Source organism: Pogona vitticeps, chromosome 12 (assembly GCF_051106095.1).
Source record: "Pogona vitticeps strain Pit_001003342236 chromosome 12, PviZW2.1, whole genome shotgun sequence".
Classification (NCBI taxonomy): domain Eukaryota; kingdom Metazoa; phylum Chordata; class Lepidosauria; order Squamata; family Agamidae; genus Pogona; species Pogona vitticeps.
Genome location: NC_135794.1, coordinates 255,934 through 279,837, shown reverse-complemented (window position 1 = coordinate 279,837; position 23,904 = coordinate 255,934). Strand labels below are relative to the sequence as shown.

Here is a 23,904-nt window from a genome sequence, read left to right as displayed (position 1 = left end):
GGACCTCCCACTTGGTTCATAAGAACAGTTTATGCCAGTTCCTCCCAGGGCCCTCTTCTTCCTTCCTTGGTCTAAATATGGTTGAACCATAAATCTGTAGAATGCTTGGCAGCTGGGGATAGAGTCCAAGACTGTGCCTTCGTATCCATTCTAGGACAGAGAGGCTGCATGGGCTGAGGTGCACCTTTCTTGGGTGGGAAATGTGCAGGGCCTTCCATGTGTGATTCGCCTGCTGCTCTTGCAGGGAACTAATGGGAGGGGCAGTTTGTCCGTCCCTGGAAGGCCTTTGCATTCCTTACTCTCAACAAGAGCCCTTCTAATTATGCTGGGTTATAATAACATTCATATTTTCACAAATCAGAGGGGTGGTGAGGGGAAGACACCTTGATGGTAAAGGAGGAGGACCAGACTGCCAGGGGTTTGGTTTTCCCAATGAAATACTTTTAAAACAAAGGGGAGGGGGAGAGTAGGCAGCAGGGGCCATAGGTTGCCCACCTCTGGCGTAAAGTAGGCCTGAAGGATATGATCTTCACCCATAAAAACCAGGTCTGCTTAAGGAGGACTTGGTGATCCAGGATACTTCACTGTCAGTAGGAGAAGCAAAAGCCATCTTTTGCTTCTGTATTTTATTACCAGCTGTGCTAATTGCTCTAGAAAGAGGAGAACAACAACCCACCCACAACTTTCAGGTGGTGAGAAGACCATTTCTGGATTCTAGGGGTCCTGAAGTGAGCCATTTCGTTAACCTCGGGTTTCAGCAAATAGCACCATTTCAGACTAGAGGCTGGTCCAATGTACTAAAATGGAGGCTGAGAGACACACACACCCCATGTTTGAAATGGTGGGATGTCAAGGAAGACTGGGTTAAAGCCCTTCTGTCAAGCATCTACTCCTTGATGTGAAGCTGCGTCTGTATAGAAACAATCAATCATCCCAGCCTACAGTTGGCCATCTGAGAAAAAAATAGGCTTTAGAACTGTACTGTATGGAAGACCTGACTGCTTTGTTGACTAGCATACTCAAGCATAGGATTCACTATCGTGTCTTTACTTCTAAGACCATTTTGAAATCAGATTTTAGATAAGGTGTATCAGTATTAAACAGGAAAAAACCAAATTGAGACTTCAAATATAGTTTAATAGACAGCCAAGACAATAGCTGTACATTTTATAGAAGATTCATAATATCTGGGTGATCATAAACTTTGCTTCTGTCCACACCAGTGTTAATGGAGTTAAATTCTGTCAGCCCACAAGCAAACAGATGATTGGTAAAGGAGTTGTTCCTTGGGTAGAACTTACAGGGTACCATTTGTGAGGTAGGTGGGATGTTGCCATATTCACTTGATGTTGTTTTGTACAGCAAAAGCTGAGGCTTAGTTAAGAAATTGCTAGTGGTGAGAGTCTTTGCATCTAGCATGCAAGAGAACACTGGATTCCCGGGTCTTGCACACGGAAGCCACTGGAAAGAGAATCCCTTTGCCGTGGATCTTGGTGGGGTTTCCTCCTCAGAAGTCATTTTCGGTTCCTGTGTAAAAGAAGTATATTGAAGATTTCATGAAATCATAGAGCAGTGAATTTCGAAGGCGCCTCTACGTCCATGAAAGTACATCTGCCAGGTGGTTGTCTCTGCCTTGAGAGGCAGTCGGTCAAAGGAGAGACATAATTCTAGTTTTATAGATGTTTCAGAAAGTGAGGAAGGCCACTTCCAAAGGCAGTGGATGCCACGCGTCCCTGTTCAAAAGACAGACCACTGAGAGCAGCGTGTCTTTTGAGTGGGAGCAGTCTAGACTGACCATGTTTTATGTCTGTCTGTCTGTAATTTATATACTACCCCATTAGTGCAAGCACTGCTCTGGGTGGTTTACGAGTTAAAATTTACAAATCCCCAAAACCCTACATGACACTATATATAACAGTATGACATTTTTAAAAGAAAGAAAAGAAAAAGTAAATATTAATAGTATTCAGAATACTGAATTGTCAAAGGGGTGGGGGTGGGTGGATGGCAGAGCACTACCTCGTGGTTGATGACCCTCCAGCGGCAAGAGGAAGAATCTCTGTCACTCGAATTCTCTGCCATTTTCCACAGCTAGAAAGAGGAGAAGGGGGGGTCAGTTCCACCCACCCAGGAAAAACAAGAGGCAGCCCTCCCCCGTAGTTATTGTTGTTCTATATGTTGCAACCTAGAGGGGTCGTTCAACTAGATAGGCAGGGTATAAATGCAATAAATAAATAAATAAAGGCAGCTTTGAATAGGTCTATTTTTAACATTTCCTGAACATAAGGAAAGGTCTGTCATGGTGACCATTGTCTTTGTTAAATGCAAGTGGCAGCTTTTGTACTTCACTGAAGGAGACCAGCTACTCGCCTAAGAAATCCCCCGTCTCCTTTATGTATGTATTCTCAAAGAAGCCTCTACTCTAGGGCTTGTGTTCTCCTGAATGGATCTGTTCTGAGACACCCCAGAGCTACCTTGTTTCCCGGAAAATAAGTCAGGGACTTATATTGATTTCTGCTCTAACAAATGCATTAAGGGCTTATTTTCAGGGGATGCTTTCGTTCTTTCATGTACAACCATCAACATTTATTCAAATACAGCCATGCCATCTTTGGTTGCTGCTCAAGGGTGGAGGGTGGGGTTTCACTTAGCTGGGGTTTATTTGGGGGGTAGGTCTTATGAGCATCCTGAAAAATCATATTAGAGCATATTTTCAGGTTAGGTCTTATTTTCGGGGAACCAGGGTAAGTACTGTATTTCTGTTTTATGAATTGCTAAAAAAAAATGACAAAACCCCTCCTTAAATTGACTTTGTCAGGCTTTGTGTCATTGGGAGCATTTTTCCAAAGTCCGGAGCTTGGCCAGGCGTTCAGCTCCCACTCGGCTCCTTGCTGTTTTTGGTGCAGTGAGAGATAACTTTAATGACTTCTCCCTGGATGGTGTTAATATTAATTTTTAATTTTTCTTTCCTTCTTGTACTTTCTTTTTTTATTGTATTGATTCAGGATCTGGATCAGTGAAACCCACCCACCCCATTTGTTTTATAGGGGTGTGTCGGGTTCTGGGTAGTGCAAAACAAAAAATCAAATAAACAAACAAATCTCCAACAATGGTCTTTGCGGGTTGTTGGCCCTGAGGGTGGGGGGCTTTAGAGGCGGAAACGTCGATGAGATCCCGTGTCCCCCCCCCCGCCCCCGCCAGGACTGGAAAGTCTCAGCCCGCGACGGGCTTTGCAACGGAGGGGCGGCCGGAAAGGCGCCGCCTCCCCCTTTTTCTTACCCCCGGCGGCGGCGGCGGCGGCGAAGGAGGAGGCGGAGGATGCCCTTGGCGGGAGGGCGCTCGGCTGCTTTCCGGCGTCGTCATGGCAACCGCCTCAGCACCGGCCGGGGCCGCCGCGTCATCCCTCGCTTTGTTTACGCAGCGTCGCGCGGCGACCCGCCTCCTCCTCCCCTCCTCCTCCTCCCCCCCCGGCCTGCGCCGGCTCCGCCCCCCCTGCGCCCGCTCCTCCCTGGGGCGTGTAGTCCCCGCGCGCCTCGCCAGCCCCACCGCCGGGCCGAGCCGGACTACGCTTCCCAGCGTGCGCCGAGGCTCCGCGGGAATGCGCAGGCGCGGCGGCGTCCCTTTTCCGGCTGCTTGTTTATTGTTTTGGTGAGGAAGCAAAAAGGACCGTCGGACGGAGGGCCCGAGGGAGGGGAGCCGGGAAGCCGTCCGTCCGTCCGTCCGTGAGCCCCGCTCAGGCATGTAGGCCCCGACCCACCGCCCCCGGAAGGCCCGGCCGCCTGCTGCCGCCCAACGGTCGGGCCTGTGAGCAAGGGAGGGAGGCGGCTTCGGATTCTCTGCTCTTCCTTCCTCCCTTTCGGGCCCTGCCCTGAGGCCTCCAGGTCCCGGTCTGGCCTGGCCTGAGGGAGAGCGCGGGAGTGGCGCCCCGGTCCTCCTGAGGGAGCGCCCGCGGCGGCTGGCGGGGGAGAAGCGGGCCGGGCGGGGCCTCGGTGGCCGGAGAGGGCGCACCCCCCCACACACACACACCGGGGCGGGCGCCTCGGGGGAGGAGCGGCTTCGCTGGCCAGCCCCCAAGGCGGAAGGAGGGCCCCTGAAGGCCTTCCCGGCCCCCCCCCTCCTCAACCACGGTAGGGAGGGGCTGCCTCTTGTCTGTCCTGGGCGGGTGGAACTGACCCCCCCTTCCTCCTCCTCTCCTCTTTCTAGCTGCGGAAAATGGCAGAGAATTCGAGTGACAGCGATTCTTCCTCTTGCGGCTGGACGGTCATCAACCACGAGGTACTGCTCTGCCATCATCCCACACCCCCACCCCTGAGCCCCCTCTTTGGCCAGAGGCCTCGTCCCTTATTAATGGCTCTGAGGGGGGGCCACCCACCCTGGCTGGTGTCTCGTGCATCGCCAAGGAGGGAGCAGCGAGGCGCCTGCCCAGCACACCTGGAGGGCCTGACTCTCCCCACTCGGGAATTCAGGGCTGCCTTAATGATCGAGCTCCTCTGCGGAGGGGCAGGCTGAGCTGCTTCCTTGTGGCGGATTGTGAGTGGGATTCCTGGCCTAGACCTGGTCGCGCTCTGGCCAGCGGCCCGTCCCAGCAGATGCCTCCGGTTTCACTTCTTAGGGCTCAGATATCGAGGCCTTGGCATCCGAATATGAAGGTGCAGGTGGCCCCATGGAGCTCGACACAGAAGACATGCCCTCCCCGCCACCCGAGAATGTCCTGCAGGACCAGCTGGTGGACATGGAAGGTAAGGCCAGGCCCCCAGCGAGGCCTCCCCGCCTGCAGGCTGAGGAACCCCTTCAGACAGCCGTGAGCAGAAGGGGCCCGATTACCGTCCCTTCTGGCCCCTTCTGTTGATACAGCCACCCTCCGGCCCTCACACCATCACTCGTTGGTTGTTTCCTCTCTGCAGGCTAGGGTTAGCTACTGGCAAAAATCTCTGCTAAGCTGTCATTTTAAAAGTGTGTTGAATTACACATTCTGCACCCACCCATGCCTGCAGAGTAGCCAATGGCCATGGCATTGTGTTTAAGGTTGATACTGCCTGTCTGTCTAACTTCCACAGCTGAATCTGACCAAGTGGATGTGTCACCAGTAGCAGAGGAAGGCTGCTGTGCCCCAGAGACCCTCCAGACAGTTCCTGAGGTAAGGCAGGATCCAAGGAAGCTTCAAGGCTAACTTCAAGCCCTTATTGGCTTCACAAATTTTATGGTAAAAGTGAAAAGCAGGCCAATCTGTCCTGTCACAAAAGTACTTCAACCCAGCTAAGTGGTGTAACAACTGGACACCCCGGCTGGTCACTGCCATAGGAGGTGGGGAGGGCTGGGCTTATCCCTTTTGGTGGTGCCCCAAAACAGCAGTTGGGAGCAGATTGTGCCAAGTTATAGGTTCTGTTGTCTCCTACAGCAGTGGTTCTTAACCTTTGTTACTCGGATGCTTTTGAACTGCAACTCCCAGAAACCCCAGTCAGCACAGCTGGTGGTGAAGGCTTCTGGGAGTTGCAGTCCTAAACTCCTGAGTAACTCAAGGTTAAGAACCAGTGTCCTGCAGCATGATTAAGATACATGATGCATGAACCAGGTGCTAAATTGCAGATAACAGTTAAGAGGGGGGAAACAGGTGTCTGCCCCACTCCTCTTGCCCAGGCTGTGAATTTCTACTCATGGAGCAGATTCAACCTAGCTCTAAGGAGCACAGTTCTGTTTTAGGAACTAAAGAGTTCCTGTTCGTTGTTTGTATGGAAAAGCAAACCTTAAAAGATCACTGCATGAGTTCTAGAGTTGTGTATTTATCCTTTAACGTTTAAGATGGAAGTTGAAATAGGACAGAACTAGGATTGTAACGTTTGCTGATCTTGGTTTTTTTTAAGCATTTTTTTTTAGTGACTTGAACTTTCAAAGAAATAAAGGAGATGACATTTGTTATTTATCTCTTTGTAAAAAGATTGCAGCCCCTCTTAAAAACCAAGATTTTGCACCAATGAGAAAATTCACCTTAATGAATCCAGTAGCCAGTCCCAGCGAGAGTAGATTTGATGAATCCTCTTCCCTGTCAATCCCATTGGTTCCGTCGGTTGGCTCCCCTTGAACATAGCAAGGGTCCTTAGGCCAGGCAATCTGTGTTCCTCTTTGAAGTTTCATGACTCTTATAGTAAGGCAATGTTTCCAGTCTAACATCTGTCCCTTGACATTACATCCAAGGAGGAAAAAGGAAAACTGCCCGGAGAAGGTTCTGGCGTGGGGGCTGCCAGCGATGATTCCGACATTGTGACTCTTGAAGCGCCAAAAGTGGAAGAAGTCGGGAGCCACGAAGAAGGACTGGTGCCGGTGGGGGAGGAAGCCCATCTCTCTGAAGACTTCAACATGGGATCGTCTTCCAGCAGCCAGTACACCTTTTGCCAGCCAGAGACAGGTACGTGGTCTCTGACTTCTTCCTTCTAAGGCCAGGGACGGCCAGGGTTCGCGCTCTCCTCTGCAGAAGCCAAGCTGGAGGAGGACCCTTGGCCTCGTGGTCGGTGCCCTTCTGCCCAAGAAACCATTTCAGCTGCTTCAGCTCCCTGGGAAAGCCGCCTGTCCACGCTGCCCGAGTCGTTCTCAGGCTCCCATTTGAACACCCCATCCTTGTCCTCTGTTTTAAAAAATTATGTAGGAATCAGGACCTAACTGTAGTCAGTCCCACTTTTCTTGTTAGTGGGAAAACGTTGGGATAACGCAGGTGTCCACTGTTTGCCGTAGGATGGGTTCCTGAGCTTGTTTTGAGCACAGCAGTAGAGATTGTTCACTTTCAAGCTTTTTAGGGTTGCTAGGCGAATGGAGTCCGAATCTGTTTTATGGCCCACGGTCTCTACTGCGCATAGCCTGCCTTTTCTCACCATGATGAATGTAGAAATGGACATGTTTTAGAATAACGTAATTTCTGGTGCAAGAGCAGCCTTCTGATTCTTGGGTGTTTGTAGGAGTTCCCGTTTTCTTGCTCCAGTCCCCCCCGCCCCGCCCCCCGGGTGCTCAGTTCCCTAGGAGGGTCACATCTCTTCCTTCTGTTTTTATATACAAAAGCCACTTGGTGGGAGAAGCTGTGGAAGAGGCCAGGGTGCGTCAGTGGATGGGGTAAGCAGCGGAGCAGGCCGGGCTTGCCGTGTGTGGTTTGGTTCCTGAGGTGGAAGCCGTTGTGCGAGGTGCGCTTCCAAGTTTGTGCTTCGACTTCTTTGGGAGCAAAGCGTTGGTGGGGGGAGGGCAGAAAGAAACTAAGTGAAGGGGAAATACTCGACAGACGCTAAAGATCATTTTGGAAGTTGCTAGAACAGTTCCCTTTCGGTCTGAGAATTGCTTTTAGGCAACAACTGAAGTTGTGTTTTCCTCTCAGACATTTTTAATTTTTTTGTATACTTATTGGTCTTTGCCTTAATGTTGGCTTTTAATAGATATAAGACGCCTCCTTATTCATTTTTCATAATTTTTAAGTATAATTTTTTAATGATGTTAACCACTGTTATATACTCATTCGTTTCAACTTTAAATAGTGTCTTTCATTGTTGTAAGCTGCCTTGGGTTCTTTTCAAGAAGAAAGGCGGGGTAAAAATATTTTAAATAAATAAATAAATATTTAAAAAATAAAAACCAATTAAGTAAGTAACACTAATTTGAGAAGAAAAGCAAAATGTTTAATGAAATGTAATGGTCCCTATATTCTTTGCAAACAATCTGGCGCTGTAGAGTGGCCACAGAACATTCTGCCCTGCTCTTTCCTGCCTGCCTGCTCCTTCAACGTCAGAGCTGCCCGCCTGTTGTTTTGTGCTGGAATGCTGAGTGAAGTGCTGGCTGGAGAGATTTTTGCCATGTTCTAACGCTGCATGTGATAGTCGTAACTGAGCACCCCCACCCCGAGAGGACCGGGTTCCCTCTGCGGCCTGGTCCCCCCCTCCTGTGGCCTCTAGGGGAAGCCCCTTCACCAGAGGTGGCAGGGGGTCCTGGCACTTGCGATGTCAGGTGGCTGTGCGGCCGGGGTTCATCCTTGCCACAGAGAAAGCGGCCTTCATGTGCACCTGAGTGTCACTGCGGGACAGCCTGGAGAGGAGTCTTGTGGCTTTCCAGAGGGTATTTTTGGTTGCTCTCACTAATTTGAACACCACCGCCATTATCACTAGATGTTCCAATGCATGCTTCCGAGGTCTGACACGAGGTGCACGCGAAAACTGGACGTCACACCTCACTTCCATTCCGGGCTTCCTCGGGAGACACCCTGCGTAGTGGCATCAGGAGAGGTCTGTCCTGTGTCTTCCTTGGCCATGTTCAGTCCAGGGTGGGACTAACTTTGCTCAGACACAGGACAGCTCAGATTTCCCTTTTTCGTGTCGTTTTTATCGCCAGATGCAAGTGCGGTCGCTCAGCCAGGCAGGTGTCAACTGCTGTTTGGAACAGCCGTCATTAAGGGGCAGGTGGCCCACCAAACGCTGGCTGCTGCTGGCGTGAGCTGGTCTTGAACGTAGGCATGAGCAGGCGCTGGTCTTCTCTTCTAGTTCACTTCCGCACATGCATTGCTCACATGCCAGTGTTTGTGGTGGAAGCCCTGAGCCACTAGATCTGGGTTTGGGTGGGTGGTGGTGTGTGAGAAAAGGCTGCTGGGGTGGGTCTGGGCAGACAGAAGGGGCCCTAGGCAAGGGTGGGGCGTCACCTGCTCCCTAGGAAGGGGTGGGGGGACCTGCCGCGCACTCTGCTCACGGCAAGGGACCCACGTCTGCTTTTCAGTCTTTCCTCCTCACCCTCGCACTGAAGACTCGAGCAGTGATGAAAACGGCATTTGCTCCAGCCCAGCCCTGAGGCGCCGGCGTGCAAAGAAGAGGGCTCTTTCCAATTCTGAATCGGAGGACATGCCACCCCTTGAGCAGGAAATGGGGCACGGCGAGGACCAGCAACGCAAGCCCCTCTTCAGCAGCGGCCTCAATAGGTGCATTATCCTCGCTTTGGTGATTGCGGTCAGCATGGGCTTCGGACACTTCTATGGTGAGTGCCCGGAGGGGTGTTTGCATGCGGTGGGAGGGGTCTTTTCTGTCCAGAATTCAGACAAAGCTAATCACAGAGATCCTTGCTTAGATGTAAAGTTTCATTTGTCTGGTCTCTGTGAACCCACACGAATGGGCTTTCCTGCCCAAAACATTCCCGCCCCTCTGCCAGGATGCGCTGGGTGGACCTGCCGCAGAGGCCTGTCTTTCAACAAAGTCCTGTGTGGGAAGCACGTGCACGTGCCCTTTTCAGTTGGTGGCTGGCTGTTGTGTGTACGGGTCTGAGGGATGGAAGCAAAGGGCAGCCGGAAGGGCAGCTCTCTCTCCTCTTGGGGGTGGAGTGGGCGAGGGGGGCTCTGGCCCTCCAGTTGCCTTTAGACCCGGGTGGGAGACCCGGGAAGGGCTGGGGCACCAGGAAGGAGCAGGACAGGAAGGGGGCCTCTCTGGTGGCCTTGACATCTGCTTGCAGGCAGCTAGGCAATAGGCAAGCCTTCCTGACAGGCACAGCGGCTGATGGGTGGAGCAGCTGGAAGGGCCCTGCCGCGCTGACTGCATGCAGCTCTTGCTGGTCCTCCTGCTTAGGGCTGTTCACATGGGCTTCTCACAACTCCCCTCTAGAAGATGCCAAAAATTGGTGTGGATGAAACGCTGATTTTATAACACATTTTTGCTGTTGTGAAGAAAAGGAACTAGATGCTCGGGGACATTTCTTTATTAGGGTTTGGAGTTGCAAAGCATTTAGCACAGTGCTCTGCAAGTGGGACTGACCCCTTTCTATTGCTTTGTCCTTAGGACTCCTTGAAGGTAAGAGGCTTGACTGGAATGTGTTGCTGTGAACTTGGGCCTGAGCCCTCTTTGCCCGAGGCCAGGCACTTCCGCATGCCTTTTGATTTTGGGCAGAGTAGCACTCAAGCATGGTTCCCCACCCCACCCTGGGACACCCACCCAGAGCCCCTGGGGCCCTGCTGGCCTCTGCGCTCGGCCCAGAGCCTCATGACCCCACGGGCCGCCTGGAGCGAAGGTTCACATGAACGCAGAGCAGGGGAGGAGCTTTCCTGACTGTTTGTGGGCCGGGCCCTTGGGAGACTGAGCAAGGGGTGCCATTGGGAAAGAAGAGCCAAACGAGTGCTGGGCTTTGCAGATGACGAGGCACTGGCCCAGACCGCTTGCTTGGTTCTGTTTGGCGGTTCAGCCTCTCTCAAATCTCTTAGCATCTTTAGCATATTTGCCCCGTTGTGCATGTCATTGGTGTCGAAGTGGGGCTTCTAGAGTGTTTGGACTGCAGCTCCCAGAATAATTCACCCAGGACCTCTCCAGGCAGAATTCTGGGAGCTACGGCCAACAACAGATCTTTATGGAATAGTTCTCGGAGCCTCCATGCAGGACTTGGTTGCCATTGTTGGCCTTTCGGGAAGAAGGTGGTGGTGGTGGTGGTGGGAGTGACAAGGCCTCGTGGGAGTCGCCAGGGTTCGTGGTGCCAGTCGTCTTGCTGCCCGCTAGAAAGGCATTTTCCTTCTGAATTAGCATGCACTTGCCTGTATTTTAGTGTTCAGTTTTGTATTGGAAGCCGCCTAGAGTGGACTGGTAGTCCAGATAGACGGGGTATAAATCAAATAAATAAAAATAAAATAAATATAAATAAAATTGAAAGGCCAGGGGTGGCAACAGAGACTCGCAGGCAGGTCAAGGCAGCTGCTCTGTGGACTGCACTTCCCAGAATTCAACCAGGCAGCATCCTGGGAGTTACCATCCTTAAAATCCAACCCTCTCCGCCTGATTGCCGGTCTCCTCCTTCCCCATGCTGTTTCTTGACCAAAATGTTCACTGCTGTGCGTGATCTCTTCTAAGGAATGTTTTTGCATGAGAAAAATTTTGCACAAATTCTGTGTGTTTCGGTTGTTACAAACACTTAACTTTGGGTGGGTGGTCGTAAAGCTAATGTAGACTACACACAACTAGAGAAGAGCCGTTGCCTCTGACAAGCTGCCTAACTTCCCATTTTTCTTGTCAGATAAGAGAGAAACTTTTCTCTTTCAAGGTACCGTTCAGATCCAAAAGCGGCAGCAGTTGGTCAAGAAGACTCACGAAGACAAACTGAACGACATGAAGGGCGACCTGATGCAGTGCCAGCAAGAACAAGGCCGTCAAACCGAGTGCTCGGTAAGGGTGACCTCCTCCACCCCAACTTGCCTGTCTCTGTCAGGAGGCCTTGCTGGCGCCCGTGGCGTCAGAGCATGAGAGGTGGACAGACAGGTCGGCAGCGCATGTTCCCTGATGCTCCAAGCATTTTGGGAGAAAGCAGCCACGATCTTTCCTTTCATGATTCCAAACTGTGCTGGGGGGAAATGGAGCTTCTGTCAAGGCATCGGTCTTTACTCCCCCAGGATATTGTGCTGGGTTTCAGAGTGCCAGAGTGGTTGGGGGGCAGGTCAACATGACTGTTGGGTTTTTACAGGCACCTGCAATGCCTGGTATCCTGCATAGCCCCAGGTGCCTCTTCAGATCAGCACTGGGGTTTCTGCTGTGTGTGTGTATGTGTGGGGGATTCCTGCTCCACAGCTGCCCTCTTGTGGCCTGATGGCTCACTGCGGAGGGAGTTGGTGCCTAGACGCCTCTTCTTGTTGTTGAGGGAAACCCTGAGTATAGAGAGTGCTTCCTAAGTGCTGTGGCCTGTGGGCCAACAACACAGAGGGTGAGAGATGGTGATGCCACTCGGTCCCCACACCGATGGGATCCCCGCCATCGTACACATCTTTTAAAAAGTACTTTTGGTCACTGTTGTGAGAACATTGCTTTAACTAAACTGCTTCCTTTCCTTTTTACTGAGCAGTCCCTAAAAGAAGGCCTGGCAGCTTGCCTGCTTACCACAGAGATGGAGAAAAAGTCTTTCGAATCTCAGAAGCACCGGCTTGCTTCAGAAAACCTGCACCTGAGAGAATCCTTAGAGAAGGAGGAGAAGGCTCTGACCCTTTTGCAGGAAGAGCTGAGGAAGCTGCGAGAAGAGATAAGACAGCTGGAGAACAAAGGGCCCGGCCCTGAGTCCCCCGTCCTCTCTGAAAACCAAAAACTGAAAGCTTATTTGGAAGAAGAAAAGCACAGGGCACAGAGCTTTGTAAAACAGAAAGAGACCCTGTTAGCAGAGGCACAGATGCTGCGAAGGGAACTGGACAAAGAGCGTCAGCTCACAGTGACTCTCCGGGAGGAGCTGGACAAGTTGAGTTCTCAGCAAGCGATGCCTGGAGCAGGGGATGGTTTTCAGGAGAGCCCCGAAATTGAGGTTCTGCGGGAAAGGCTGACTGAGCTGGAGAAAAAGCTTAGCTTTGAGCAGCAACGCTCCGATTTGTGGGAGAAGCTGTACGTGGAAGTCAAGGATCATGCTGAGAAACAAGAGCGGGTGGACAAAGCCCAGAAGCCGGCCGGGAAAGGAAACAGTCGAGCCAAAAAGAAGACCAGGGCAAACTTCTTTGGCTCCGTTAAAGAAACATTGGATGCCATGAAGAATTCTACAAAGGAGTTTGTGAAACACCATAAAGAGAAAATCAAGCGGGCCAAAGAAGCTGTGAAAGAGAACTTGAAGAAGTTCTCAGATTCTGTAAAATCCACTTTTAGACATTTCAAGGACACCACAAGAAATATCTTTGAGGACAGAGAGAAGAAACGGTATGGCGGCGACAAAGGGTACGAGGCCAAGAAGAAAGGGAAGGCGGCTTCTCCGGCAGGCGCCAGCCACGAAGAAGGGCCCCACGGCAGCCCGAGGGGCTTCAGAGACGCAAGGCGGCCTCGGGATTCTCCGCCGCCAGAGTGCCGGCAGGGCCCCACCTGCAGCCAGAGACAGCCCGCCGTGCTCAAGGGGTGCACTGGCATTTTTGACTGTGCCCACCAGGAGTTCGTTAGCCTCTTCAACAAAGTACTGGACCCCATTCGGGCCGATGAGTTTAATCAGTTAATGCACAAATATTTGCAGCAGCAAGTCAACAACTTCCATCACTGGAGAGAGCTAGAGATTTTTGTCAACAGGTTTTTCCGCAATGGCGTTTTCATCCATGACCAGATGCTGTTCACGGACTTTGTTAACGACATCAAGGACTACCTTGAGGACCTCAAAGAGTACCAGAGGAGCAGCAGCAGCAGCAGCGGAAGCGGAGCCTTTGAAGACCTCGACAAGTACATCTACCACTACTACTTCCACTACGATCCCTCGCCCCAGCACCGATCCAGGTGAGTCCCAAAAAGGCACCGGCTCCTCCTCTATCCAGGGATCTGCAGGGCCCCGGTGGGAGCTGAAGGCCTCCTGGGGAAGCGTTTGCTTCTTCGACAGGGGCCTGCGTTGACGGCAGCCCACTTGCCTCACCCAGCCTCTGAGGGTCAGGCGAGGGGAGGGGGCTGCAGCCTGGGAAGGGGAGGCTGTCGGATGAAAGGTGTTGCTCTTCAAGGGCAGCACCAGGAACTCTGTACGGCCTCTTTCTGGACGAGAACCCCAACCCACCCACGGGGGGGGGCTGGGCTGTGGAGAGGCGCTCAGCCGTTCTTTCACAGCCACGGGCTGGCAAGAAAGGCTCCCTCGGGCACGATGGCTCCTGGCCTTTTTTCTCTGCTTTACACCCTGCAATCAAAGAGTTTCGAATGCAACAACTTTCTGTTCCTGCATCAAAAGCATCTGCTTGTCTTTACTGAGGGTTAGTCGAGGTCCTTACGGACAAGGTCGCCTGGTAGCCAGCCCTGGCCGCTGCGGAGTCCAGTCTCAGGCAGCCTTGTGGCCTTTCTGTCCTTCCTTTTCAGCCACCCTGTGAGGAAGGCCCCCTTCGCACACCCTCAGCGGCCCCAGCAGGAAAGGCCGGTTCTTAAGCACCAGCAGCGCTACAAGAGGGAAGGCCGGTGGCACCGAGAAGGCCGCGCCAATGGGAGGCACATGGCCAGCCTGGAGATTGAAGTGGGCCAGATGCCCTTTGACCCCAAGTACTAAAGACCGTCATCTGGAACCCGGCCGGACATCGCCATGAGGAGGGCACAATCCACCGGCTGAGAACTGAAGTTGGCTGAGGCTTTGGGCGCTCCAGTCAAGGGCAAGCTTCTTCCTCCATGCCCCCCTGGGGGCCAAAACCGAATGCAGATCTGCTACTACAATAAAAAAAACAAAAAAACTGGGGTGAACAGGAATCCGTAGGTTTGTACAATAGGAAAGTTTGCACTTGTTGATTCTGACACAGCACAGTAACAATACTTTGCTGTACTCGTTTCATCTCATGCTCTTGAGAAGTCTCTGTGTTTTCTCGCTGTCCCCTTTTATGTGCTGTGTGTGTTTGTGCTGGATAGCACCTGCCAGCTCGTGGTGGGGGTGGTTCTGGGTGCTGCTTTTGAATCAGCTTCGTGATTTACCTTTTATCTTTGGCGTTCCTGCCCATTTGCAACTGATTGATAGGGGGGAAAAATAAAAAAGTAGTTGCAAAAAAAAAAGAGTATTTTATTTACAAAGTTTACCCAGGCATCACTTGTGTTGAGCGGCACTGGAAGCTCAGCCAGGCCAGCCTTTGCCCCGCTGGCCAGATGCGGCTTCCATTTCTGGCAGCACAACAGCACTGAGAGCTGCAACCCGAGTGCCACTTGGATCCACAGAGGAAAGCGGGAGGTGGGGGGGGGGCTGTCCCCAGCCAGCAAGTCGTACTGGTTGTCCCGAGCGAGTGCCTTTTGCACCCTTCGCCACCGTCTGTTGTTCAGCAGAACCAGCTGCTGTCAGCTACGTAGGTTTCTGATCCCTTCTGTAGACGTAAATGTGGCTTCCAATTCGTCCTTGGGGCAAATGGGTGTGAAAGAACGTTGCAGCTCTTTCGTAGCCTTTTGAGACTAAAAATGGTGCTATATCCTGGGAAGCAAACAATACAGGTTATGAGTTTGGGAAATGCCGAATGAACAATAAAAATTTGGAAGAGAACCAAAGAGTGTTTGACCTCTAGGGGGAGCCACTCTCCACACCCCCGTGTACCATGGAAAAAGCAGCAAGTTGGGAAGCAAAGTTGTGCTGGGCCCTCCGAGGGTCTTGATTTCCCCTAAACGCTGTATGGTCCCTAAAAGACCGTCCTAGGCTTTCACTCTGTTCGTAAGCATTTGCCCTCATTGTGTGGAGGAATCACTCACCCATACCTAGTGGAGGAGAACCCTAAGGAAGATCCCCCACCCCACCCCACCCCCGCCTCAAGTCCCAGCAGCCAGCACAGCCGCCCGTGGAGAGTTTGAGGAGTGAGAGGCCACAGGCTAATTCCTCTACGGGGAAACCCAAAGACCAGGGGAGGAGGCTGGTTTGTTGCATGCACACTGGGTGCAAACCACAGTTCGGAGGTTTGGCTTGCACCCTGGCTTCCTTCGCCCCGTCGTCGGCAGGTGCCCACTCAGAGGCAGCCCCCAGAGGAGGCAGGGCTGGGAAGCCACACTGCTGCCCTCTCTCTCGGGCACCTGCTGGAGGAGGTGAGGCAAGGGAGGCTGGGGCATCCCCAGAACAGCTGTGCCGCTGAACTGCAGTCCCTTTGCCTTCTCTAAAACGGATCCCTCCCAGCTGGGATGGAGAGGAAGTGGCTCGAACGAGACTGCTGGGGCAGCCGGGACTCATTCCCACCTCCTGCTGGTGCCCTGGCCCCCAAACGAGGAAGACCGAGAGGGGCCCCCCTGCTGTGCACAAGACCGACTGACCTGCTCAAGGACGCTGAAGAAGACCAAGTGCGAGGGGAGCAGCGTCGCATTCGGGAACTCTTGCGCCAGCCAGCGAAGGGGCCCTGCGTAAAACCGGTCAGCTTCGTCCTGGTACTCCGCCTCTCCCATCAGGTCAGGCGGGCACTGAAGGAACCTCAACCGCAGCTGGCAGTGGATGTGGCTGGGAAGAAAAGGGGCAAAGCTCAGGCACCCGGCAGGCCGAGGCCACCCCCACCACCCGCCCACACAGCGCCTCCAGCCTGCCTCCAAGGCGAGGTGGGGGGAAACATGCCTGGCCCACCCCAACTGCCATTTGGGAGGGAGGCCAAAAAAAAAAAAAGAGAGAGAAGAAGATCCAGACATACTCTGGAAAGGGGGAAGAGATGAGGGAGGGCATGGAGACGGCTGGGCTTGGCACCCTCCACACGGATAAAGAGGGAAACTCTTTATGCTGAAATGCCCACAAGCAGAATCCAGTCAGCCAAGAAACCAACAGCAATACTTCCTTTCTGCTCCAACCACTCGATCATGAGAGGCCTTTGCTCAGCCCAGCAACAGACTCACTCCCCAGAGTGTGTGTGTGTTTAGTCGTTTAGTCGTGTCCGACTCTTCGTGACCCCATGGACCAGAGCACGCCAGGCCCTCCTGTCTTCTACTGCCTCCCGGAGTTGTGTCAGGTTCATGTTGATTGCTTCGCAGACACTGTCCAGCCATCTCATCCTCGGTCGTCCCCTTCTCCTCTTGCCATCACACCTTCCTAACATCAAGGTTTTTTCCAAGGACTCTTTTCTCCCCAGAGACTGGCTCCTAAACCAATTTGAACATTGCTGACAAGTCCCTAACGAGCTGAGCAAAGTCTTCCCTGAAGCACTGGAGGGTGGGCCGGCGGGCCAACCAGCCTCCCATCTCACCTGTAGTACGGAGTGGAATGGCAGGGCATCAGCATCAAGACGGAGGGCCCTTCTCGGGGGGCAGGCGGGCTGCAGAGCCCACGCAGGTGGCCCATGACATCCAGGGCTCCTCGCTGGTGGACCAACCCTGTGTAGAGAGCCAGCACCGTGTTGGAGACCAGCAGGAAGGAGACGGCAGCCCTCCGCCACCTCTTCAGTTGGCTGAGTGAATGCCCTGCGGAAAGAAATGGGGAAGGGCACAGGAAAACAGCAGAAAGTCAGGTAGCTTCAGCACCTTCCTGACACCTTTCTCAAGCAACTGCGAGCAGTTTGCATATTACACGAGTTACACAGGTTAGAGAGGATTGCCTTCAGATTTCCAAGGCTTCCCAGGCTGTTCCCTACGGTGGGGAGAAAGTCAAGCACAGCGCCTACTTTCCTAGGAAAGCATTAATAGTCCTTCTTCCCAGTTTCATTTGAGGGCAGGTATTTTTCAGATGTATTCCATCATACTTCTAAAATGTGTTTTCACCCCAAACCAAGCCATTCTGTAAAATTCCCCAAGTTGTCTGCCTCTTGTCTCTTACCAAAGTTTTCTGTTCCTTCCATGCAGAGAAATCACCTTTTGCCACAAGGACAGAGAGCTCTTCCTTTTACTCTGGACCACATGGGATCTCGCTGTGAAGGCAAAGGCCTTGAGTGACCCACGTCTCACAAGACCCTGAAAGGTCCCAACACTTACCACAGACCACCATGCATATTGGCAGGACTGGGTAGATGAACCGGAATTCCTTGTGGCTCAGCATGCTGCAACCAGAGAGGAGGGAGGGAGTCACCGCTGAGGAATCCTCCGTGTCCTAGAGAAAAGTCCAGCACACCCGGCCTCCACCAAGAGAGGGCCAACACCACACCCAGTCCTCATGATCTGCCATAGCTAGAGGTGCACCCGGGGGGGGGGGGGGGGAAGGGAACTGCCCTTCCCACGTCACTGCCTCAAAAGTCTGCTCCTTTGCACAGCCTCTGGGGCTACAGATCTTCCAGCAATGCCTGCACAGCAGATGGAGCTGCCTCCTTCCACAGAGGCAACATCCCGGCACGCAGGAGACAGGGGCAAGTTGTTCAGAGCTCATCATTACACGATTCTTAAGAGTACCTTTACTCTGAGTATCAACCATTTTTACAAAGCAGTTTCCCCTACATTCTTTGCAAAGTATCCCCTATCATCACTCCTACAGCAAGCAAAAATTCTCTCATTTCCTCTGATATCTCACCATGAGAGCAGCTCCAACCATAACAAAAGCCAATGCAGAACGTTAAACTTTAATTGGCCACTTCCTTTCCTTGGACTGCACCCCCCCCCCAGGACACAATCCTACTGCTGCTAGGGCTGGGAATGGCATCCATGGCCCACCCTCGGAGCAAAAGGGTTCCAATTCCCTCCTCCTCCGGTAAGAATCCTGATCTTCTTACTAAGAAAAGAACAAGTTACAGCCTCTGATCTTTTCTAAACAAATAAGATGCTCCATCCTAGTAATAAGGAGTTACCAAAAGTAATTGTGATCTGTAACCTATTATTTTCGAACTCTAGAGCTGCCACCAGGCTCCTCTTCACAGCCGCTGCTCCACAGGGTCAGTCCCCATCAGTGGTGGAAATGTCTGCAAGGAGGGGTCCCTGAACGGGATTACCATGTGCTTGCTTCCCCTTCCCCTTCCCCATTGTATTAAAGAGATTGGCAAACGGTTGCTTTACATGATAAGGAAACCACATGAAATGCACAAGTGGAAAAACGGCATATAAGTGCAAGAGAGAAGCCAATCAACTCTAACCAGCCAAGAGACAGGCACGGGGAAGACGTACATACCTATATGCTGTCACAGTCCAAAATACGACAGCCAAGAGCAAGCCGTGCCGCCTTGATGCTTGGAAGCAGCCGTGAACGAAGAAGGGGAGGTGGGGGCCGAGGACCACTGGCCACCCCTGGGTCCAGTACCAGTGCCATGGGTGGGATCCATAGAAGGTGGCCACATTCTGCAGCACATTGAACTTTGCAAAGTTCAGCTGGACCACCGTCCACTGCAGGAAGAGGAAAACCAAGAAGCCGGGCTGTACAGCAGAACCAGGGCGCTCTCTCTGTCCCTCCCCCTGCCAGCCCCTCTTCCAAGGCAGGCAGGCAGGCATGTCAAGGAAACGCTTCCATCTGCACAGTCAGCTCTTTCCACACTGCTCGGTGGTGGAGCCCACCCTGGGCCTGGCAGGGGGTTCCGAGTTGGGGAGGGGTGGCTGGGACGGAAGAACAAGGGGGGGGCAAGACAAGGGGGGAGCTGCTGCTCATCTAGGATGGCTGCAGGTTTTTACAACCAGACAAGGTTAAACGGCTTTTCCCCTGCCCTGCGCCAAAAGGTCACTCGGACGGGCACCTTCTGGGGCTCCCTAGCTGGCCCTCCCAACAAAGACGACACTGGGCAACATTATACTGATGATGGTGTATAATCCCCTATCAGAGGATTGTTGTCCAGGCACTCATCCAGGAACAAACTGCCTCGGGAAGAAACGTTTTACGTTGTACGTTTTTGTGATGTTAATGTTAACCAATAACGGGAACAGGCTAAAAAGGTACAAATACTGGCACAAATAAGCTGCCCCTCTCCCCTAGGAAAGGTGCAGGTGGCCCAGAATATCAAGTAGCAAGGAGTTCCTTTTTAAAAACACCGCTCGAAGCTCTGGCCAGGGTCAGAGTATTTTGAATCTGGTTGGGACACACACAGATCTGAGAACCCGGAGAGAAGAACCTCACCTTGCCATAAAACACCCGGTCGATGAGAACAGAGCAGCCCAAGGTGAGCAGTCTGTTGAAACAGAAGAGAGGGCCCTTCATGGGACATGGGGAGGGGGACTTCCTCCCACCTGGAATGCTTCCCCCCCCCCAGAAGCGGGATCGGGCTTCCTCCCAGCACCAATCTGCACATTTTCAACAGTCCATGTGACCCCAAAGCCAGAGCAGCCCATCCACCATCCGCCACCCACTCCCCGGCTGCCACCAACTGGCCCAGTGGGCCTCTCTCCCTGACTGCCGTGGCTGGTGGCAGGAGCCACAGGCTTTCCTGGGAACACAGTCCCTTCCTAGTGGGGCACAGAGAGTGATGTGCCAGAGGCCACCCCGGTTCTTTTTCAAGGCTTTTACCTTGGGCCCTGAGAACAACCTGCCGGGGGGGGGGGGGGGAGGCAGGGCTGAGAAGCGTTTCCCCGAAAGGCACTTACCCGATGAGGAGGTACCTGCGCAGGACGAGGTGCTGTTTCCGGGGCTCTTTCCAGAAGTGCCAGAGCAGCAGGGGGGCCCAGGGGATGGCAGCTGTTGGGCGGATGATGAAGGCCAGGGCCACCAGGGTCAAATAGCCAAGGCTGGAGAAAAGAGGCAAGGGTGCTCAGGACCACAAAGCTCAGCACAGCTTGAGCAAAATCTTCCTTAGAGCAGAGCCCCTCTGTGCTACCTGCAGCTTGCTCCCAGTTAAAGAGGCCACAGGATGTGTGCCTTCCTATGTATGATTTATATGAGCTGCTCTGAGTTGGGAGAAAAGGACAGAAATGCTTTAAAGCAAGTGGGCAGGCAATGGGCTGTGGTGCCTTGCAGGGTGCTGAGGCTTTGACAAGCTGTCTGGCATCACAAAACCCACTGCCCAATCCTGGTGGTGAACAGCAAACCCACCCGACCCTTCTAGAAACTCTCCCCCCCACCCTGGCCCTTCTGAGAAATTCTACCAACTGGTTCTGCCTCACTTTTGCTGGGAGTCTACAGACACCTGCCCAGCCTCTCAAGGTGAGAGAGAGGGGGGGGGGGCTCCTGGGCTGCCCAGAGGGGCTTCAAAGAACCAAGTGGCCGGTGGAGCTTGATGGGGGGGGGGGAGGGAGCAGGAGAAAGCCTGGCAACCCCTGAGCGGAAATGTCGTCCGAAGGGCCGGCCACTTCCCCAGGCTCGAAACTCTGCATCGCCCAACTACAAGGGAGGAAGGATCTGCCCTGATGCAAAGCTCCTCACCTGCTCCCTGTCTTCACACCCTCCATGGGATAGTAGGAAAGGGCAAGGGTGCTGAGCACCGTTTCCATGGTGTTACTGAGAGTTCTGGTGCAGCAGTACCAGGTGAACCAAGAACTCAGCTGGCAGAAGTACTGAAATCAATTCGGAAGAAGAGCAGAGGTGGGCTGGGAGGAAGAAGGGAGGGTCACAGCAGGTGCGCCACGGTCAAGGCGAGGTCCACAAGCTGGACATCAAAGCCAAGAGGAGGAGGCTCCCCAGCTCCTCCCCCCATCCAACCCCACCCCACCCAGGAGCTGCTCCTCCCCAGCCAAAAGGTCCTGGTCCCAAGCAGGGAGACCCTCAGAGAGAAGGGGGGCAGGCAGGGACTCACCACCCACTTGGCAGTCTCCGCATTCTCCATCCGCTTCACCAGGGAGTACAGCTTCACATCGGCCAGCGCTGCCAGAAGGGCCTGTACCACTCTAGGCAGCCAGATCTATTGCAGGGAGGGAAGGGTGCAATGTGGTAGGGAGAAACTCCTCACTGACTTGGCAAGGAGAAACTACCAAAGCAGGCCCATCGCTGGTGGCGGAAGAGCAACCAGATTTACCTTAGGTGTTACCCATCCCCACCCCTCCCTCTGGGTTGTACTTTGCCTCCTCCATATTTGGCAAAACGTGGCCCCGGGCTGTCACAATATAGCATATGGGGGAGCACTAATGTGAGCCCTGTCCACAAGACCCAAGCCATTAAATATTTCCACTATCAAAAAAGACACAGAATTAGCCACTGATTTTCATCACTTGCTTTCCCCCTTGATGTCATTAAACCAAGACATGAGGGGCAGCAGGCATGGGTTAGCCTTGAGCCTTTGCCCCGAGGAAGTCCTGCCTCGCTTGGGTCAAAAATGGTGGTGATCGATACGGGTTGCGTATGTGGGGCTGTGTGTGTGCGTGCCCGAACCTCTGCCAACGTAGTTAGTTTTGCTCGTCAAAGGCCCTGATGGTTTGTACTTTGCCTCCGGCGTGAGGAGGTCCTTCTCTCCCCTTCCCAATGCCTTTCGGACTGGCCCTCGGGCTACCTGCTGCCCCCTCAAACTCTGCTGGCTACTTAAGAGGGCTAGGGAGCAGAGGTGGAAGAAGAGCCACTTCCTCCTGGGTGTACAGTGGGGGCCCTTTCCTTAGCAGAAGCAGGACTGTGAGCACAGAATTCCCCCCCCCCCCCGCCGCCCCACACAGCGACAAAGCAGCAGCTGCCTGCTTGCCTGCCTTCTGCAGATTCCAACGTGAGCAACGCTCTTTGCGTCTCTTTGGGTCAGCAGAGAAGCCAACAGAATGGAGGGCCAGACAACTTTCTGGCGCTCCCAGGACAACCCAGGAACGGGCCACTCACCAAGAGCTGAACACGATCCTCCTGGAGCAACTGCAGGGCTTTATAGATGCTCGCAAACAGCAGTGGGTAGAGGTAGCTTCGCAGGCCTTCTGCCCATTCCCAGGTCAAATGCCCGTACTTGGAGAAAGCATTAAGGAAAGCATTCAGCACACCAGCAGGACAGGGTGGTCTCTGCGCCAACAGAAGGCTAGGCTGCAAAAACCCTGCCAGGTACATACTACCTCCCCCATAATTTGGGCACCGGTTAGGCCTCCCCTTGAATACTGCATCCAGTTCTGGACACCCCGCTTCAAGAAGGATGCTGACTGGGGGGGGGGGGGGGGGGAAGGATATCCGAACACCATCCGGTGGGCCACTTCCAGGGACTGCCAGTACTCGTCAGGAACGAAGCTGCTCTGCACCAGGAAGCAGTTCAGGAGCCTCGTCGCCACCGCCGCCGTCAGGACCAGGGATTTCTTTCCCCCTCCAAAGACCGCTGCGGGGGGAGGGGGGGAAATGGGAAAACCAAAAGCAGGGCCGAGACCCTCCCGCCCTGAGCCTCCTGCGCAGGCGCAGCCGAGCCCCTCTCTGGCCGCCCCTCCCCCCCGTTTCCCTTGAGGGAGTTTCCCTTCCTTCTAACGGCCTTCTAACGGTTTTCACGGGGGGCGCGCGCGGGGAAGGGAGGCTGCGGCCTCCCTTGAGGGGGAAACGGGGTGGGGGGGCTTCTCTTCAGGTCACCTCAGGCGCTTGTTTTAACTCGGTCCAGGGAGGGGGGGGGGCTTTTTCATCCACGACCACGACCCCCGCTCCCCCCCGCCCGGGCTTCCCGAAGGCTCAGACCCCCGCCCCCCCCCCGCGCGCTCTCTCTCCTCTTCCGGGCCCCGCGCCCACTCCCGCCATCCCTCGCCCTCACGAGCCACGCCAGGCGCGACCCCGGGCCGCTCCTCACCGGCAACCCGCCCACCGAGGCCGCCGCCGCCGGCGGTCTCCGGGCCGTAGAGCGCCGACTTCCGCTTCCGCAGCCGCACCAGGGGGCCCCCTCGCTCGGACGCCATGGCGACGGACAGGAAGGGCCGGCGAGGACTTCCGCTGACGACTTGGCCCCGCCCTTCCTCCGCTGGGAGGGGGAAGGAAGGCTTTTGAGCTCCTGAGGGCGGCTGGGCCAATCGAGTCCCGGTCTGTTTTATGGCCCGCCCCCCCCCCACGGTCTCTACTGCGCAGAGCCTGCCTTTTCTCACCATGATGAATGCAGCAATGGACACGTTTTAGATTAATTTCTGGTGCAAGAGCAGCCTTCCGATTCTTGGGTGTTTGCAGGAGTTCCCGTTTGCAAACAACTGGAGGGGGAGGTGCCGCCCCTTGAGCAGGAAATGGGGCCCGTCCAGCCCCCGGGCGACGGCTGGCCCGAGGACACGCCCCCTCTTGTGGCGCGCATGCTCAGAGGATCTCTTTCCCTCCGTGGTGCTTTGCACAAAAGCTCCGCCAGGGGGCGAAGTGAGTTCAGCGGAGAGAGCTCGCGAGAGGTGGGCCGCCCGAGTGGAGAGGCGGGGGAAATCATCTGCGCCTGCGCAGGAGCCTCAGGGGGGGAACCGCGTGCGCGGGCTTGTCCGGGAGCGGAGCAGGCGGTAGCCCAACCGATGCAGCTGCTGCTGCCGCCGCTCGAGCCGCCCTGTGCCTGGAGCGGCCCCGCGCAGCATGCGGTACCGGGTGCGCCTGCCTCTGCCGGGGATCCTGCTGAGCGTCGGGCTGGGCCTGGCCTCCGGGATCTACATCTACCGGCCCCTCTTCTCCTCCGAGGAAGGGCTGCCCCAGAAACGGCGGGGACCCGATCCGCAGAAGGAGGAGCAGGACCCGCCGCCAAGGCCGGAGCAGCCCTAGGAGGAGCCGCCACCGCCCGAGGAGGAGGGAGCCCCGCCAGGAAAGCCCCCCGAACGACCGACGGACCGACCGAACACGTGT

At 54.3% G+C, this 23,904-nt stretch overlaps 3 protein-coding genes across 14 annotated transcripts; 1 reads left to right on the top strand and 2 right to left on the bottom strand.

Annotated features, from left to right (window-relative positions):
- Positions 1 to 1,116: 1,116 nt before the first annotated feature.
- PIERCE2 (piercer of microtubule wall 2) lies at positions 1,117 to 3,452 on the bottom strand. 3 transcript variants are annotated; one of them, XM_072981945.2, is made up of 3 exons: positions 3,280 to 3,451; positions 2,020 to 2,091; positions 1,117 to 1,527 (listed from the first exon to the last, which is right to left on the bottom strand). In XM_072981945.2, the coding sequence occupies exons 1-3, from the start codon at positions 3,361 to 3,363 to the stop codon at positions 1,168 to 1,170; spliced, it is 516 nt and encodes a 171-aa protein (XP_072838046.2). In that variant the 5' UTR covers positions 3,364 to 3,451; the 3' UTR covers positions 1,117 to 1,167. The 3 variants fall into 3 exon arrangements, with proteins under 3 accessions (XP_072838046.2, XP_078237113.1, XP_072838047.2); XM_078380987.1 differs by having other exon boundaries at positions 2,020 to 2,092; positions 3,287 to 3,451; XM_072981946.2 differs by lacking the exon at positions 2,020 to 2,091 and having other exon boundaries at positions 3,280 to 3,452.
- Positions 3,453 to 3,589: 137 nt separating this feature from the next.
- CCPG1 (cell cycle progression 1) lies at positions 3,590 to 14,444 on the top strand. 9 transcript variants are annotated; one of them, XM_078380979.1, is made up of 11 exons: positions 3,590 to 3,648; positions 4,204 to 4,275; positions 4,613 to 4,739; positions 5,058 to 5,137; positions 6,193 to 6,403; positions 7,048 to 7,098; positions 8,737 to 8,991; positions 9,783 to 9,794; positions 11,029 to 11,150; positions 11,821 to 13,208; positions 13,770 to 14,444. In XM_078380979.1, the coding sequence occupies exons 2-11, from the start codon at positions 4,213 to 4,215 to the stop codon at positions 13,951 to 13,953; spliced, it is 2,493 nt and encodes an 830-aa protein (XP_078237105.1). In that variant the 5' UTR covers positions 3,590 to 3,648; positions 4,204 to 4,212; the 3' UTR covers positions 13,954 to 14,444. The 9 variants fall into 9 exon arrangements, with proteins under 9 accessions (XP_078237105.1, XP_078237106.1, XP_072838040.2 ...); XM_078380980.1 differs by lacking the exon at positions 9,783 to 9,794; XM_072981939.2 differs by lacking the exon at positions 9,783 to 9,794 and having other exon boundaries at positions 11,002 to 11,150.
- PIGB (phosphatidylinositol glycan anchor biosynthesis class B) lies at positions 14,436 to 23,160 on the bottom strand. 2 transcript variants are annotated; one of them, XM_020784810.3, is made up of 12 exons: positions 22,895 to 23,159; positions 22,300 to 22,441; positions 21,967 to 22,084; positions 20,966 to 21,070; positions 20,596 to 20,726; positions 19,821 to 19,961; positions 19,357 to 19,408; positions 18,424 to 18,635; positions 17,304 to 17,368; positions 16,583 to 16,796; positions 15,672 to 15,852; positions 14,436 to 14,850 (listed from the first exon to the last, which is right to left on the bottom strand). In XM_020784810.3, exons 1-12 carry the CDS (start codon positions 22,998 to 23,000, stop codon positions 14,725 to 14,727), a joined length of 1,593 nt encoding a protein of 530 aa, XP_020640469.3. In that variant the 5' UTR covers positions 23,001 to 23,159; the 3' UTR covers positions 14,436 to 14,724. The 2 variants fall into 2 exon arrangements, with proteins under 2 accessions (XP_020640469.3, XP_078237112.1); XM_078380986.1 differs by lacking the exons at positions 19,357 to 19,408; positions 20,596 to 20,726 and having other exon boundaries at positions 22,895 to 23,160.
- Between the last annotated feature and the right edge of the window lie 744 nt (positions 23,161 to 23,904).

What these genes read in the sequence shown, in the direction of transcription:
- PIERCE2 (XM_072981945.2), bottom strand. Translation starts at nt 3,363, where the DNA reads ATGACGACGCCGGAAAGCAGCCGAGCGCCCTCCCGCCAAGGGCATCCT. An exon ending in CGCCGCCGCCGCCGCCGGGG is followed by an intron (nt 2,092 to 3,279) that starts GTAAGAAAAAGG and finishes TCCTCTTTCTAG; the next exon opens with CTGTGGAAAATGGCAGAGAA. An exon ending in GGAGGGTCATCAACCACGAG is followed by an intron (nt 1,528 to 2,019) that starts GTAGTGCTCTGC and finishes TCTTTTACACAG; the next exon opens with GAACCGAAAATGACTTCTGA.
- CCPG1 (XM_072981939.2), top strand. Translation starts at nt 4,213, where the DNA reads ATGGCAGAGAATTCGAGTGACAGCGATTCTTCCTCTTGCGGCTGGACG. An exon ending in CCCTCCAGACAGTTCCTGAG is followed by an intron (nt 5,138 to 6,192) that starts GTAAGGCAGGAT and finishes ATTACATCCAAG; the next exon opens with GAGGAAAAAGGAAAACTGCC. An exon ending in AGGGTGCGTCAGTGGATGGG is followed by an intron (nt 7,099 to 8,736) that starts GTAAGCAGCGGA and finishes TCTGCTTTTCAG; the next exon opens with TCTTTCCTCCTCACCCTCGC.
- PIGB (XM_020784810.3), bottom strand. Translation starts at nt 23,000, where the DNA reads ATGGCGTCCGAGCGAGGGGGCCCCCTGGTGCGGCTGCGGAAGCGGAAG. An exon ending in CGCAGGTACCTCCTCATCGG is followed by an intron (nt 19,409 to 19,820) that starts GTAAGTGCCTTT and finishes CTGTTTCAACAG; the next exon opens with ACTGCTCACCTTGGGCTGCT. An exon ending in TGGACTGTGACAGCATATAG is followed by an intron (nt 17,369 to 18,423) that starts GTATGTACGTCT and finishes CTCTGGTTGCAG; the next exon opens with CATGCTGAGCCACAAGGAAT.